The sequence below is a fragment of the Octodon degus genome, unplaced genomic scaffold (genome assembly GCF_000260255.1).
Source record: "Octodon degus isolate 3935 unplaced genomic scaffold, OctDeg1.0 scaffold00053, whole genome shotgun sequence".
NCBI lineage: Eukaryota > Metazoa > Chordata > Mammalia > Rodentia > Octodontidae > Octodon > Octodon degus.
Genome location: NW_004524629.1, coordinates 12,590,455 through 12,604,473, shown reverse-complemented (window position 1 = coordinate 12,604,473; position 14,019 = coordinate 12,590,455). Strand labels below are relative to the sequence as shown.

The window sequence follows — 14,019 nt, the reverse complement described above, 5'->3', positions numbered from 1 at the left end:
ACTCGAGTGTAGATAACTGAAAACAAGTAATTGACAGAATTGGCAGCTGGAGCTGAACAGTCTTGGTACAGTCTAGCAACAGCCCACTTACAGTGGCATTATGTTTGGAGATATGAAGAGTAAAATATAAGAAGTTACTGTTTTGTCTTCAGAGATTGTTTTGTTTTTTTGAAACAAGGTTTCACTGTGTCAGGCCTTAAGCTCACTGTGTAGCTCAGGCTGTGTACGAACTCATGGCATTTCTTCTGCCTCAGGCTCTGAAGTGCTGAGATTACAGATGTGTGCCAGCATGCCCAGCTATCTTCTGAGAATTTTATCTATATTCAGACTTTTAAATTTCATATTTAAGGGCAGGGATGTAGCTTTGTGGTAGTGTGCTTACCTCATGTGCACAAGGCTCTGATTCAGTCTCTAGTACTGCAAAAAAAATTTCATATTCCAGAACCTTCACGTTTGTCTTAATTAGCTTTCTTGATTATCACTTCCCATATTCTTAGGAAGAGATGTATTTAGTATATTATCACTAGTCATCTGAACTTCTGGGGCCTTATCTTGAAGATAATCCTAACATGGATTGTTATATGTGAAGCTGTTGATAATAGAAAATATGATGTCATTAACTGGCTTTGAAGTCTTGCAGAATTCCCATAAGGTTTTAGCAGAGGAAACAATTGTGAGCAGTAATACATATATTTACCCAAGGTAGCCACTTAGTGTAAACTAACTATGGCTTCCTTAACTGTTTTGACTAGTATACTTTTTTAAAAAGTTAAATTATTTTGTAGTCAGTGTGAGTCTGAGTCTGTTCAGCCACTCAACAAATATATATTGACCGCCAGGCACTATTGGGCACTAGGGATATAGTGTTGAGTAAGAAACACAGTGATGCTCCCCTCAGAGCTTGTGATGTAGGGACAGGTGGTGCTGGACATGCAGTAAGTTTCTATGTACTCTTTCCTGTTAATAGTGACAGATATAGTAAAGAGGAGTAGAAGCCAAGAGACAGAGTGGTAGAAACAGTACTGTTAGAGGCATCTTTGGGAATATGATTGTGTGTGTGTGTGCGTGCACGCGCATGTGTTTGTGCCCTTGTGAAGATGATTTTTTGAGCCCAGACAAAGCAAGAAAGAGCTTGGTGAGGTAAGGGCTGTGACCTGGGGTAGAAACAAGTTAATATACTGGAAGAACAGCAAGAAAATCGACGTAGTAGGGTGGTTGCTATTTAAAGTGGGTCAGCCTTATTGTGTTTCTTGAGGTGGAGAAGAAAATGAAGCTGCTGTTTCACTATTCTTTCCTGGAAGATAGGCTTTTCTGCTAGCGAGTAATTTGATAAAAGTACTTGACAGCCGAGTGCGAAATGGGTGGCATGGATGCAGAGATGTCATCTAAGATGCCCCAGTTCGGCTGTAGTGTAGAAAAGTAGCCCAGGTAACTAATTAGAGAAAGTAATCTTATAAACTAATATGATTCCCTGTTCTGTCTTGACTGGATCGTAAAGGAGTAATAGGGGGACAAGATGCCAGGCTGGCTGAATAAATGGTTATAAAAAAATAATTAAAACCAGTTTGGTTTCTAGAATTGCAAAGTCTCCCCTGCCTGCATCTCTATATTCAGCAGCATCAGGGGAATTAAAAGCCCTTTTAGTTTCATTGTGTTCCTGTCCACCCATTAAAGAAAGTAGTCTACCCTCTTTTTTAATTTATGTTGGAAAATTTAAAAATTATGGAAAAGAAGGTACCGCAAATGATCAGCTAAGTGAACTTGAAACATCAGGAAAACGAAGATGGTTGACCAGTTGTGTGGTCTGAGGCAGGCAAGTGTTAGGAAAGAGCATGATGAAAATGTTTTACAGTATCCTCTGTTTATATTCCCTAAATCCTTTTCCTTCCACTCTGTTACCACCACTGCTGCCTCTCCCCCATTTCAGTTTACTGGGTTTTTCATATGCTGGACACTTCAGGGTACCAGAGATGGTGATGTTCAGACAGAGTTTATTAATAGGAGATGGACAAGTAAATCAGTTGTCAGAGTGTTCGGTAATGGAAGTGTGTGGAGATACAGTGCCTCTTGAGTCAGAGCAGGCTTTCAAAATGCTATATGAGGTGCATTTGGAAAGTACATTTGGAGCGTGCTGTAGAGATGGGGGAAAGAGTGTCCCTGATTTGGGGACAGGATATACAAAGATCTAAGATAGGGACTTGAACTAGTTTTGGTAACATTAGAGGTCTGGGTAAGGAATAGATTACAGAAGGACTTGAATTCACAGTAATCAGTTGGGCTTTTTTCTTAATACTGGGAATCAAACCCAGGTTTTGTGCATACTAGGAAGATACACTACCCATGAAATACATCTCCTGCCCTTATTTTATTTTGAGACAGTTTATTTTGAGACAGTTTCCGGGATAGCCTCAAGTTAGTGATTCTCTTGCTTCAGCCTTTCAATTTTGTGATTGTAGGGATGCACCAGCATACCTTGCTATAGTTTGAATTTTTACTGTTTTGAACGCTGTAGGTTCTTAAACCAGTGACTCCTGAATACTTTTGAGGTTGGAGCCCAGTAAAGTATACTTAGATGCTAAATAATATGCAGTTACAGAAGTACTCCAAGTAATTTTTTTAAAGGGTCATGCTTTCTACTGCAGGCTGGCCTTTAGCTCCTTTATCTTAAGCTGGCCTTCGCCTCATGAGCCGCCTGCCTCAGACTCCAGAGTGTTGGGGTTACAGACCACACTTGACTCCAAGCAAATTTTTTTTTTTAAACGTATTTAATACAGGGTCTATAGGGTCTCACTATGTAGATCAGACTTGTAGTGATTCTGTTTTCAGCCTCCCAAGCACTGAGATTACAGGCGCACACCACCATGCTGCCCAGTCTCAATCGCCATCTTGGCATACCCTGGGGGCAGGGCCATCAGAGCACTCCAGGGGTTGAACCCTGGCCGCTGGGCTCTGCCTAAGCAGGTGCTTTAGTCCGCTGAACTATCTGGCCAGCCCTTCCAAGTAATTCTTAAGCAGACAGAACTCTGGGAGATTTTGTAGCAAAAAAGACACCTAATGGAAGGCTTAAAAATTTATGATCCAAAGTGTTCTCACACCAAGGTCCTCTAAATGTGATCTCTAGACCAGTAGCATCAGTATCATATAACATGGAATTTGATAGAAATGGAAATTTTTGAGTTGTACTCCGAACCTAAATCAGAAACTCTGGATGGAGCCCAGCACTATTTTTAATAATCTTTCCAGATGATTTGAGAAATGCTAGAATCTAAAAGCCATTATCCTTATTATGACATAGGCAGTAAGATGTAGGACAGATATGGAGGTTGGAGACTGACACTGTGACATGAAGTAGGAAGACCAGTTAAGCATTTAAAAGTCCAGGCAAGAGAAGGTAGCAAGGATGGGTCGCCAATATGTAGACAGTGGAGGCAGCCATGGGCTTAAATAGTCCAGCAGGTGTGTCTAACCTGTGACCCAAGGCTGCATGTGGCCCTGAACAGCTGTAATGAGGACCTGCTGGATCATAAAAGCTTGGGATGATTATGTGACTGAGCAGCGCTTCTGACTCCATTGCATGGTGCTCAAGTGGAGGCTGTACCAACAGTGCAGTGTCTAGGAGAGGGCACAGCACAGTGCTAGCTCTGACCTGCCACACTTCCACAGTCTAGTGGAACCCGTACACACCAGATGTTACGGGTGCTGGTGTGACATAACAGTATTCCAGCCTACCACAGTGTGTGTGTGTGCCTGTGAAGAGTTAGAAGCAGACACAAAAGTTTCTTATTTAATTACTAAACTTGGGCTTGCTATTTCATAATATATAGAGGAAGTTTTATTACTTTGTATATATTAATTACAAATTTTATGTGTAGCTCAAGACAATTCCTCTTCATTCAGTATGGCCAAAGCAAGCCAAAAGGCTGGACTGCCCTCCTTAGAGAAAGAGTGTGGAGTAAAGACAGGATTCTGGTGAATAGCAGCATGGAAAGGTAGAGGAAACACTTTCAAGTGAAGACTAAGAAAACGGCCAAGAAAGGGGGCAATTCAGCATCAAAAAAGGAATGCTCAGCAGTATCACATGTACTAGGGAAGTCGAGAGACTTGAGATGTGACCACTGGATGTGGTTGTTAGATCATGGGTGACTCTAGCAAGAGGAAGTTTAGTAGAACACTGAGGGCAGAAGTCAGGTGGGAACTGGTCCAGAAGCGTGAACTGGAGTGAAGAACAAACAGCACTGATGACTCTCCCAAGAGCAAGATAGAAGAGACTTGGGTATGTTTACATGCAGAGGGACAGAAGGCCAAAGAAGAAAAGTCTTGAGTACATAGGAGAGAATGATGGGTGAGGGAGACAGAGAGTCTTGGGGAAGGACAGCACTGCCTCTGAGGAGAAAGGTTAGTGCATGCATACATGTGTAAGGGGATGTGCCAGTGGGAGGTGAAGAAAGGCATCCACAGTACAAGCTGAGGGGTTAAGAGTAGAACAGCCACTGTGGGTTTTGGGAGAGTCCACTTCTGAGATGGTGAGCCATAAATGGCAAAAGGCCTCATACCATGATATTACGGTTTTTGGTTTTTAACCCAGGGACAGCAGAGAGCAGAGAGAATGGGGCTGAGACTCGGACCTAGATGGTAGGTGTGTCAGCAGGTGTGGCTTAACTGCTGGTGGAGGGAGTAGTTGGGGGTCCATAGAGACTAAGGAAGGATGTTGTCTCATGAGGTGCTGCCACTCAGGAGTGGACCAGGCCTTGGTAATCTTGACCAATTGGAATAAAGTAACAAGAATAGAAGGTTCTGAGAAAGGAAAATGGGGATTTAGCATTAAGTTCAGGGTACAAACAGCCTGATGAATAACTAGAAGCAAATGGTGAAAACTGAGTAGAGGTGCTGGGGATGGTGTACAGCTCTAATCCCAGCAGTCTGGGAGGCCCTGAGAGCAGAGTCATACATTTGAGCCCACCTTGGGCAATTTGGTGACTTAGTAAAACCCTGTCTCAAAAAATAGAAATGGCTGAGGATGTAGCTCAGGGGGAAGGCACTGTATTCAATCCACACACAAAGAAAAGGAAAATAAAAAACTGAGTATACAAGAATCTGTACACAATTATGACAAAATTGTTGGGTGGGTTTTCCTTGAGAATAAATCATCTGGAATGAGGGTGATGATACAAGTGAGAAGGAAACAGGAAGCCTGGAACCAAAGACTAGGGAATGAGCTGGTGTGGTGGCCCATGCTTCCAATCCCAGCACAGAGACAGGCCAAAGGATAGCTGTGAGTTCGAGACCAGCCGGTGCTATGTAGCAATACCCTGTCTTAAAAAAAAAAAAAGGAATCAAGATACTAACTATTGTTGCAAAGTAGCTAGACCCATCCATTTTGGTATCAGGGTTTTTTTTTTGTTTTTGTTTTTGTTTTTTAAAGAAATGGGAAAAAGCAATGAGCTGAAGTGAGCAACTGCGAGACACTTCCAAGCCTTTGTAAAAGTGTGGGAGAATGCAGCCTTTTTGTGCGGGAAAAGAAGGGTGTGCACAAGTTTATTTTCTTTTCTTTTTTTTTTTTTTATGGGGATGAGACAGAGTCTCACTACGTAGTTCAGGCTAACTTGAACTCAATGCATAGCCCAGACTGGCTGATTTGTAATCGTCCTGCCTCTGCCTTCCAGGTACTAGGATTACAGGCATGTATGTGAAACCCAGAAAATGGCAACAATTTTCAGTTTAGAAACCACGTGGCTTGATTGTCTTCTCTGAACTCTAAATCCTAGGTTTTTTTAAGTAACATGGCAGGATGACAAAGGTCTGTGTGCCCTGCCCCTACTCTAGCATCATTAATATAACCGCTTGAAGAAACAGTCATCCGCCAACTTTAGTACTATGAGAACCGAGTTCTGGCTGCATGGTGGACTTAGTGACTTGTTATATTATGGAGTTTTGAGAGTAGCTTTTTCTGCCATTTTCCACGGCAGTGTAACCAGCATATTCTGGGTGTCTTAGATGGCATGACTGTGGTTGCAGTAGTAGGATGGTGAGCGTGTAAATGTTTCACAATTACTAAGAGGTAAAATAAGCAGAAAATGTGCTGTATCAAATCACCAGAGCTTTTGCCAAGAGACCAGACTTGAAGTAACCAAAAAATGACATCAATGAGAGCAAAGTGAAACCAGGAGGCATATAATTTACTTTTCTGATTATTGATTTTGGTGGCCCCATGACCTGAAGCACTAAGATCCACTGTAAGCATTATAGTTCATGTCATTTATTAGGGTACATTTTTAAAGCATAATAATCTTGTAATTACACTTAAAATGCTTCTATGGATAGGTTTAATATTTATATTTTAATGAATAGAAAAACATTTTGATTATATCTTTGGAAACATTTGTAGAGCTTAGAAAACAGCTGTACTCATGTGGCTTTCTAATACAGTCTTTTGAAAAAAGTGCTTTCCTTTGCAGAATTATAAGCCAGAAAATAGAACGGCATTAAGTTAATGCAGAGCACTGTGATTCATCCAGTAAAACACATGGCCATGGACTCGTGGCTTCTTATGGTTAATTCCTCTCCCGTTCGCCATCAGAGTAGTAGTCCCTGCATTGCCCATGTTCCTTGGGGTCACTAAGTGAACCCTTGCATGCCAGTCTGTCTGTGTGGCCCCCAGTTTTAGATGATCCAGACCACCACTGATCTCAGGACAGTCACCCATCTAGTGTGCTTCCCTCCGCTTCCTCCCTGGAAAGATAATTGCCTCTTCTAGCCTTATTTTGGTGGGAAGTGTTGCTAAATGACCTTTCTACTAGAAATACCTAAAATCATATTTCTGGCAGCACTTCAGCCCCAAGGCTTATGCCCGTCAGATAGGACAGGGGGTGATGGAATGTGGCCCAGCTCATCCTGGTGGGAGTCGGACCCACAGTGACCTGCCACTCCAGTCCCAGACCAACAATTCTGCTGTTCACCAGGATCTCTTCAGGCAGGAGCATGAGACCTGACAAATGACTGTCCTACCTAACTGGAGTCAGCCATCATTATCCTGGGCTGCGTGAACAGTTTAGGCTATGCCTTCATCAGCTTGCGAGTTAATTCACACTTGATAACAAAAATCTCTCAAATCCCTTTCTGTTCTAGTGTGGAAGTCTGATGCCACCCAGTTCATCTGCAGAGATCCCGTACAACTTCATGATCAAACCAGTGAGGGCTTTACAAAACCTTGAAACTACTTGTTCTCAGTTGCTTGCTACTATAATTTTTAAAATCAAACCAAACTTCTCAACACCTGCGTGTCTCACTGGTGTGTCAGGTGGATTTTCAATTGTGATTACTTTGATTATTTAAAATAGTGGGTCACTCAAATAGTATTAACAGTGCTTTTCAAAGATGCCAGGGGCTAGCGTGGTACAGGTCCTGAACTGCAAGTTCAGGACAAGATGGGGCAATTTAGCCACAATGACAAAAAAGATGCCATTTGCTACATTTTTCCATCTTTTTTCCTTGGTTTGGTAATTAATGGTTCTCAACCTTGCTCCTTGTTATTTATAGGCTATCTCACTTGTTCTTATCACTTTTTTTGTTAGACTCTTCAAAAATTTAAGAGTACTAAGATAACAGGTGCATCACTATTAAGCTTTTAATAAATATTTGAGAGTGATGACATTTTTAATGTCCCTGAACTTCAGAATTTTGACTTAGACAGTATTTCAAATTTTAGGGCTGACAGTATCTTAATAAGGCCTTGATCAGGTTGCTTCATATTCCAATTGAAACAAAAAAACTCAAGTCATCTCTATTTGTCCATTTTCACAAGAAAAATATTAGCTTAGGAAGACTATTTTACAAATAAATATGTGTTAGTATCTTCTTATGCAACCATAAATACTAAAAGACAATAGCCTGCGTGTACATTTGAGTTCAGCATTTGTAGTTAGCTGCCCCTGTGCTGAGGACCCGTTGCTGGAGAGCTTGATTCTGCAGCCCTTGGCAGGGTATCGGGCAGATCCTCCTGCAGCCTGAGGCTCCAGAGAGGAGCAAGCGCTCAGAGGCCTGTCTGGCCCTTCTCAGGGGCCTCATGTCTCAGCGTCCCAAGTGGGTGGCCTAGTAGGTAATCCCAAGGCATGCAGGGGAACAATTTAGTAAACAGATACGAGTTTTCTTTGCCATGGAATGAAATTTCAACAGCACCAGGCCAGCCCAGCCCCAGGATGTTTCTGAACATGAGTGTGACAGTTGAGAGGCTATAACATCATTGAAGGAGAAGGCCACACGAGCAGCAGGACAGGAAAGTGAGCTGGTTTCCCAGTGCCTCTAGAGCTGAGGGTTTGGAAAGCCTGGAGTAGGAACTGTCTCCAGACAGGTGTCACAGGCTGTGTGATGGCATCCCAGACCTAGGCACAGAAGGGGATACCATAAGTGGAAGGTGTGAGTCTACAGAGACGTGGCAGCCATCTGACAGATCTGCATAGGCTCCTCGGCCCTGAGAACTGGAGTCACTTGTTAGTAATGTTTTGTTGTTGTTTTTGACAGTGACTCCTCACCCTATGTAGTTCAGGCTGGCCTTGAACTTATGGCAATTCTCCTGCCTCAGCCTCCCGAGTGCTGGGATTACAGGTTTGTCCCTCCATGCCTACCTCTTCACATGTTAGTATGTTAAGGGTGGCTTCTCAGTCTATCTGCAAATAAAAATATGTATTACAAAAAACCAAAAATTTAAAATATTCATAGAGTAGTTTTAAAAAAAATATTCCATTTCTTGGCTCAGAGTCCTGGTGGTTGGCAAAGTGCAGTTCTTTCCCTCTCTCACATTATAACTGGAACGTGCTCCTTATCTATCTAGGCGCACATGCCACACGTGCACAGAGGCTGACATCAAACTTTTCTGCTACATTTTCTGATAAGGCAGGAATGTGCTTTTGAAATCTCTGATCATGACCTTTCTCATCTCTCACCATTCTATTTCTTTACGTAGCTTGCCTCGGGAAAATGTCCCATACTGGGGCTCTTCTTATGGGCTGACCTACTGCTGTGGGTCCAGTGTCTTGCTCACCCAATGAGAAAGCACGAACACTCGCCAGGGGCCTCGTAACTGCTCCCTGTGCCAGGCACCTCAGTGCTCTCCAAGGCAGAACTGCTCAGCTGGCCTGCCAACTCCCCCTGCCACAGATGCAGGCTTCACAGGTACAGCAGAGATCTCAAGGCTATGAGGCTTTTTATCAGACGGGGAAGAAAAGCACCAGAGGAGGAGGGGCAGAGAAAAGGAGGGAGGGAAGAAGGGCAGGGAGGACACAGAGATCTGTGGCGGAGCATCAGCTTCCAGCTTCACACCAGAGGAGACCATGAGCTCAGCCCCACCTGGGCCCAGCACGGCCCTGGTCGCCAGGTCTGCCTACAGAACTGAAGGCCCCTAGAGAATTACCTGCAGTGACCAAACCTACAGAGTTTGGCCAAGATTGAACCCGAGAAGACTGGCCCTGTGAAGCCTTTTTTGGGGGACAGCACCAAAAATCTGCCAGCAGTTATAATAGTCCTCTCTCTAGCTATCAAGGAGAGAACCTCTGGAAGTTGTAAATAACTGAAAGAAATGATTGGTTTATTGCTTCTGCTTGTATCCAAACAGAGAAGAGCACATCTAAGTGCCTGTTGTTGGTTTGTGGATGAGGGGAATTGTAGAAGGGACAGGGGAGCTTTAAATTTGCTCTTGAGAAAGAAAAGAACTGGGCCAGGGATATAGCTCAGTAGCACAGTGCCTATCCAGCGAGTGCAAGGTCCTGAGTCAATTCCTGGAACCAAAAGAGGAACCCAGTCGCTAAGCTGAAATACAGTTTTCAAGGAGGGCAGCTGCCCGGGAGGGCCAAGGATCACTACTCTGCTAGGCTTCTCTCTGCCTCCCTTCCTGTGCTGCTGCCCCAGGGTGGAAGAGGAATGAAGCTGAACTAGAGACGTTTTCTGCTAAGAACCCCAATATGAACACAGTAAGTATGCAGTGTACTCATGCCTTTGTGTGAGGCTTTTCTCTGAGGACACCCAGTTTCTGGGTTCTGATCTTGTTAAGAAGGCAAGTGCCTTCACCTCATGAGGGGTCTCTTAACTGGAAGCCTGCATCCCCACACAAAGCATCCAGACACTGTACTAGGTAATCCCCAGCTTAGATCCTGCTCTGCGCAGATCCTGGATTTATAAATCCAAGGTTAGTGCAGTGGCAGATGGAGTCTCTGGTTAATGAAAGCCAGAGGAGAAAGTCTTCATGCATCGTGCCAGTGTTAGGGCTTGCTCTTGAGCAGACTCTGATGTTCCTTGCTGCTGCACAGAGTCCTGCTGGGCAGTTCTGGAGGGCCTCCAGGGGAAGCACAAGGGGAAGCTCACCTGGGATACCTAAGTGCACGTTCACTTGCGTTTCCCAACCTTCTTTCTTGGCTAGTACAAAGCTTATTAGAAGTTGATTTTAAAAAAAAACACATGCTTTAAAGAGTGTTACAAAGCATGAAGAACAGGCTTTCGAATCTCAATCATAACATTTTCTGACACAGGTGAAGGACTTTGCTTTCCTTCAAAGGACACTATCACAGCCAGCTCCAACTGCAACAGAATGACGAAAGGGGAGTCACAGAGCTCACGAGCCCCACACTTCACTCGAGGCATGCACTCCATTGTCCTCCCCGACCATTTGCCTACAGACTTCTCTAAATGTCACCTTTTGGTCTTTCCTTGACTACTCTTCTGGCAAATGCAGTATTAACGAATGCTCCAAAGGCTGAGTTAGAAGCCCAGGCCACCATAAGCCCATGTTTAGACAACCTGTGCCTGGAAAGGGGGCAAGTTGGCCCTGTGATGAAGTCCAGGTCAATCGTGATGGCTTTGCAGATGCCAGCTGGTGCGCTGCTGTCATTCTATTTGCCTCCCACTTCTTCCATCTAGAATCACCGATCTCCGCTGAGGCTGGTAGAAACAGCTGGTTGAGGTCTCTAGTCTTTGGCCATTCTTAGGGATGGTCATCTTATTCCTAAGTGTAACCCCTTCTGCTGTGACCCATGTGTTTTCTGCCAACTCCCCACAGAGAAGGCCAGGGGAAACTGTCTGAGTGGGACTTCTGATGGGGGATAGCAGGACCTTGGGATCTGTCACTGTAGATGAAGGGGGCAGGTGGTCCATGATGGGGAAAGGAGGACTGAATAGGATGAGGCTCTGAGGTCTTACTGGCCTTGCCCTGTGCAAAGGCTTGGAACATCCAGAGGATTGCTCGAGTTTTGAAGAAAGCAGGTTGTCCCCAGATGGCTCTGTTTCTGATGTGTGTTTTCTGCACTGCACTGCTGCATCTTGGCTGGAGACCAGGTTAGGCAAGCCTGGTTCTGGAGAAAGGATGGGGCCCTCACACATGCAGGACATGGTGAGGTCCATCTGTGAGCACTGAATCACTCCTGTGTCTGGCTTTGATTTGTCTTCCCTAGGGCTGTCTAAGGGAGAAGAAGACTCGTCTTTGGCAGGTTTCTGAGAGGCTCCACTAGCTGAGCTAGGTGGCTCTTGGCTCCCCTCCAGAGGCTGAGCCCCATTCTCCCCTGCACTCTGAGAGGGCAGGGGCTGTGGGATTTGTGTGTATTGAATCTGGGGTGTGATGACTGGCACTGCCTTGGCCTGACACATTTTGATCATGAAGGAGGTTCTCACAGCTGACACGCTCACAGGAGCTGAGTTACGGCGGCGGCCTGTCATGGCATGAGCAATCATGTCCAGGTCCTGGGTGTCCTGGGAGCAAACCCCCCAGGGGTCTGCTTTACAGTGAGATGAGGTCATCCAGGTGACTCTGGGGTCTTCTGGCTCAGACAACTGCATTCCAGGTGAACTAAATGAGGCCCCGTTCCCAAGCCGGAGTAGATCAGCAATGGGAACAGCAGAGTCCAAGTTGAGGGAAGAAGGCCTGTTCTTTCCTCTGCAGGATCCACAGTCAGGACTCTTCTGCTGTAACTGTGGGGGATGCTCTCCAGGTGAGGTGCTGCTCTGGACAGCAGGGGAACCCTCCTTGCTGCGGTCTAGCCCTGGAACATCACCTGGCTCAATCTGTGGATTGCTGTGCCGCGAGTGTGGCCCCAGCTCCTTCCTCTCTGCCAGACTGGCAGGGCTGGTTTCTACTGGTTTGGGCTTCACAGCAGTTGGTCCTCTCTGGCCAGGAAGAACCTCTTTCCCTTGCAGGCTGGAGAACTCTCTGAAGGGCCTTGGGGCTTTCTCATCCCATGCAGTCGGCTCTCTGCTGGCTGCCAGAGGCTGCAGAGAGTCGAGATTTTTCTCTGCTTTGAGATTAGCACAGCTGCTGGAGGAGGGAGTGTGGAGAGGCCACTGGCAAGTGGAAATGGAGCTTTTGCTGTCCAGGGAGTGGCTCTGGTGAAGGCCAGGCCTGGAGGTCAGCTTCCACTCCAGTCGATGGCTTTGGGTGTTCTGTACCCGGGGCTCCTGCATGTCCTTCAGGGTGGGAGAGTGCAAGGGACTTGTGACCCACTGGGGCTCCTCCCAGGGCTCCACCATCTCTAGGCCATGGTGAACAGTGTCTGTCACAGTGTCATCCTCATCACAGTCTGAAGGCTCTTGTACTGAATGGACTCCATCTTCCTCTCCTGGTGGGGAAACCTCATCTTTCGTTGGGCTTGAGACACCAGGGGCTTTTGCCTCAGGAGCAGCATTCTTTGAATCTTGCTCTTCACTTTGGTTCAAAGCTACCTCGTCTCCCTGATGGGCCCTAGGGATTCCAGGGATGTCTGTGGACTTGGGCTGCTCTGTGTAACAACTGATGCTCAAATTCCTGCAGGGATCTCTCTCAGGGCTACTCCTTGACTGCAGGATTTGAGGCACCTCCTCCACAGGAGTCAGATGGGGAGGAGCAGGTTGGAGCAGGGGTGAAAGATTCCCCAGGCCTGCTACCTCTGTTCTGTCCTGTGGAGACATCTCAAAGGGAACTATATCCAGATGGGCCAGACTGGCTCGGTCTAGATGCAGGCCTTGCTCGTGCTTGTACTTATGGAGGCCACTGGTTGGTTCCAGCATCTTCCTGCTGGCTGCTGTAGTGGCCCCTCGTGTATCATGATTAGTGGAGTCCCTAGTCCATGTCTCTAGAGGGACAGAGACTGGAGTGGAGAGGGAGCCACAAGGCAAGTTCCCAGGAGCCTCTGGGGAAGGAAAGGATGCTGGGCTTGGCTCCAGAGCTGCCTGAGCTGGGTTGGTCTTCTGGGAAGGGGGCTGTGACAAGGAGAGCTCCTCTTCAGGTTCGATGATTTTCAGTTCCTGTTGAATCTCAGGCCAGAAAAGGGGGTTGGTCAGATCATCATCATCCTGAAAAACATCATAAAACTGATTACCATACAACCAAGGACTCTAGACACTGACATTTGCCCTGTTGCCAGGCAGAGTGAGGGACCACTAAGGAAAGATGCAGTGTCACCAACACCTGTGGGTGTCCAGTTCTTTGCATCCTTTTAAGTTTTCCTATCACCATAGGAGATGAACACTATTATCGTTTTATAGATTAGGAGGCCTAGGTTCAAATAAGCTAACATTTCAATTACTCTCATGCTTCTTACTCTCAATGCACCATGGGTTCCTAGAGCTCAGGGCTTCTGTTGATTCCCCTTTGATTCCTCCAGGCCAAATGGTGCCAGACAGACTGTGACTGGCTGCTCGACAGTTTGAAATTGTGGTGTTTTTACTAAAGTTACTTCTTTCAGATAAATCTGGATTACTCGGTTGAACATAGTCTGATTCTACTGTACTACATTTAAGTGTATACACTATTTTTCCATGAGATGAGGTAATATTTTTTTTCTTGTCTCTTACCGTTCTTCAGCATCTACATTAATTACTTAATCACTTACTAAGAAATCAATGAATTAAATGACTCAATGACCTCTAAACTTCTCTCCTTTGAGCTCTCTGATGTCTCAGTGTATGGATCACAATGGAAATTTGGCCAGATCAAAGAGCTACAATTTGTCTTTGTCCCTTCATCCTTGCTCCATGTTCAATCCTTCACTAAGTCCTCTTCACTCA

At 45.5% G+C, this 14,019-nt stretch overlaps 1 protein-coding gene across 2 annotated transcripts in view; it reads right to left on the bottom strand.

Moving 5' to 3' along the window:
* Positions 1-7,488: 7,488 nt before the first annotated feature.
* Positions 7,489-14,019, bottom strand: part of Arhgap31 (Rho GTPase activating protein 31) — a 133,169-nt gene continuing 126,638 nt past the window's right edge. For both annotated transcript variants that reach the window (XM_023717604.1, XM_004633322.2), the window contains one exon: positions 7,489-13,305. In XM_023717604.1, the coding sequence (XP_023573372.1) occupies positions 10,873-13,305 (2,433 nt within the window). In that variant the 3' untranslated portion in view covers positions 7,489-10,872. The remainder of the gene's footprint in view (positions 13,306-14,019) is intronic.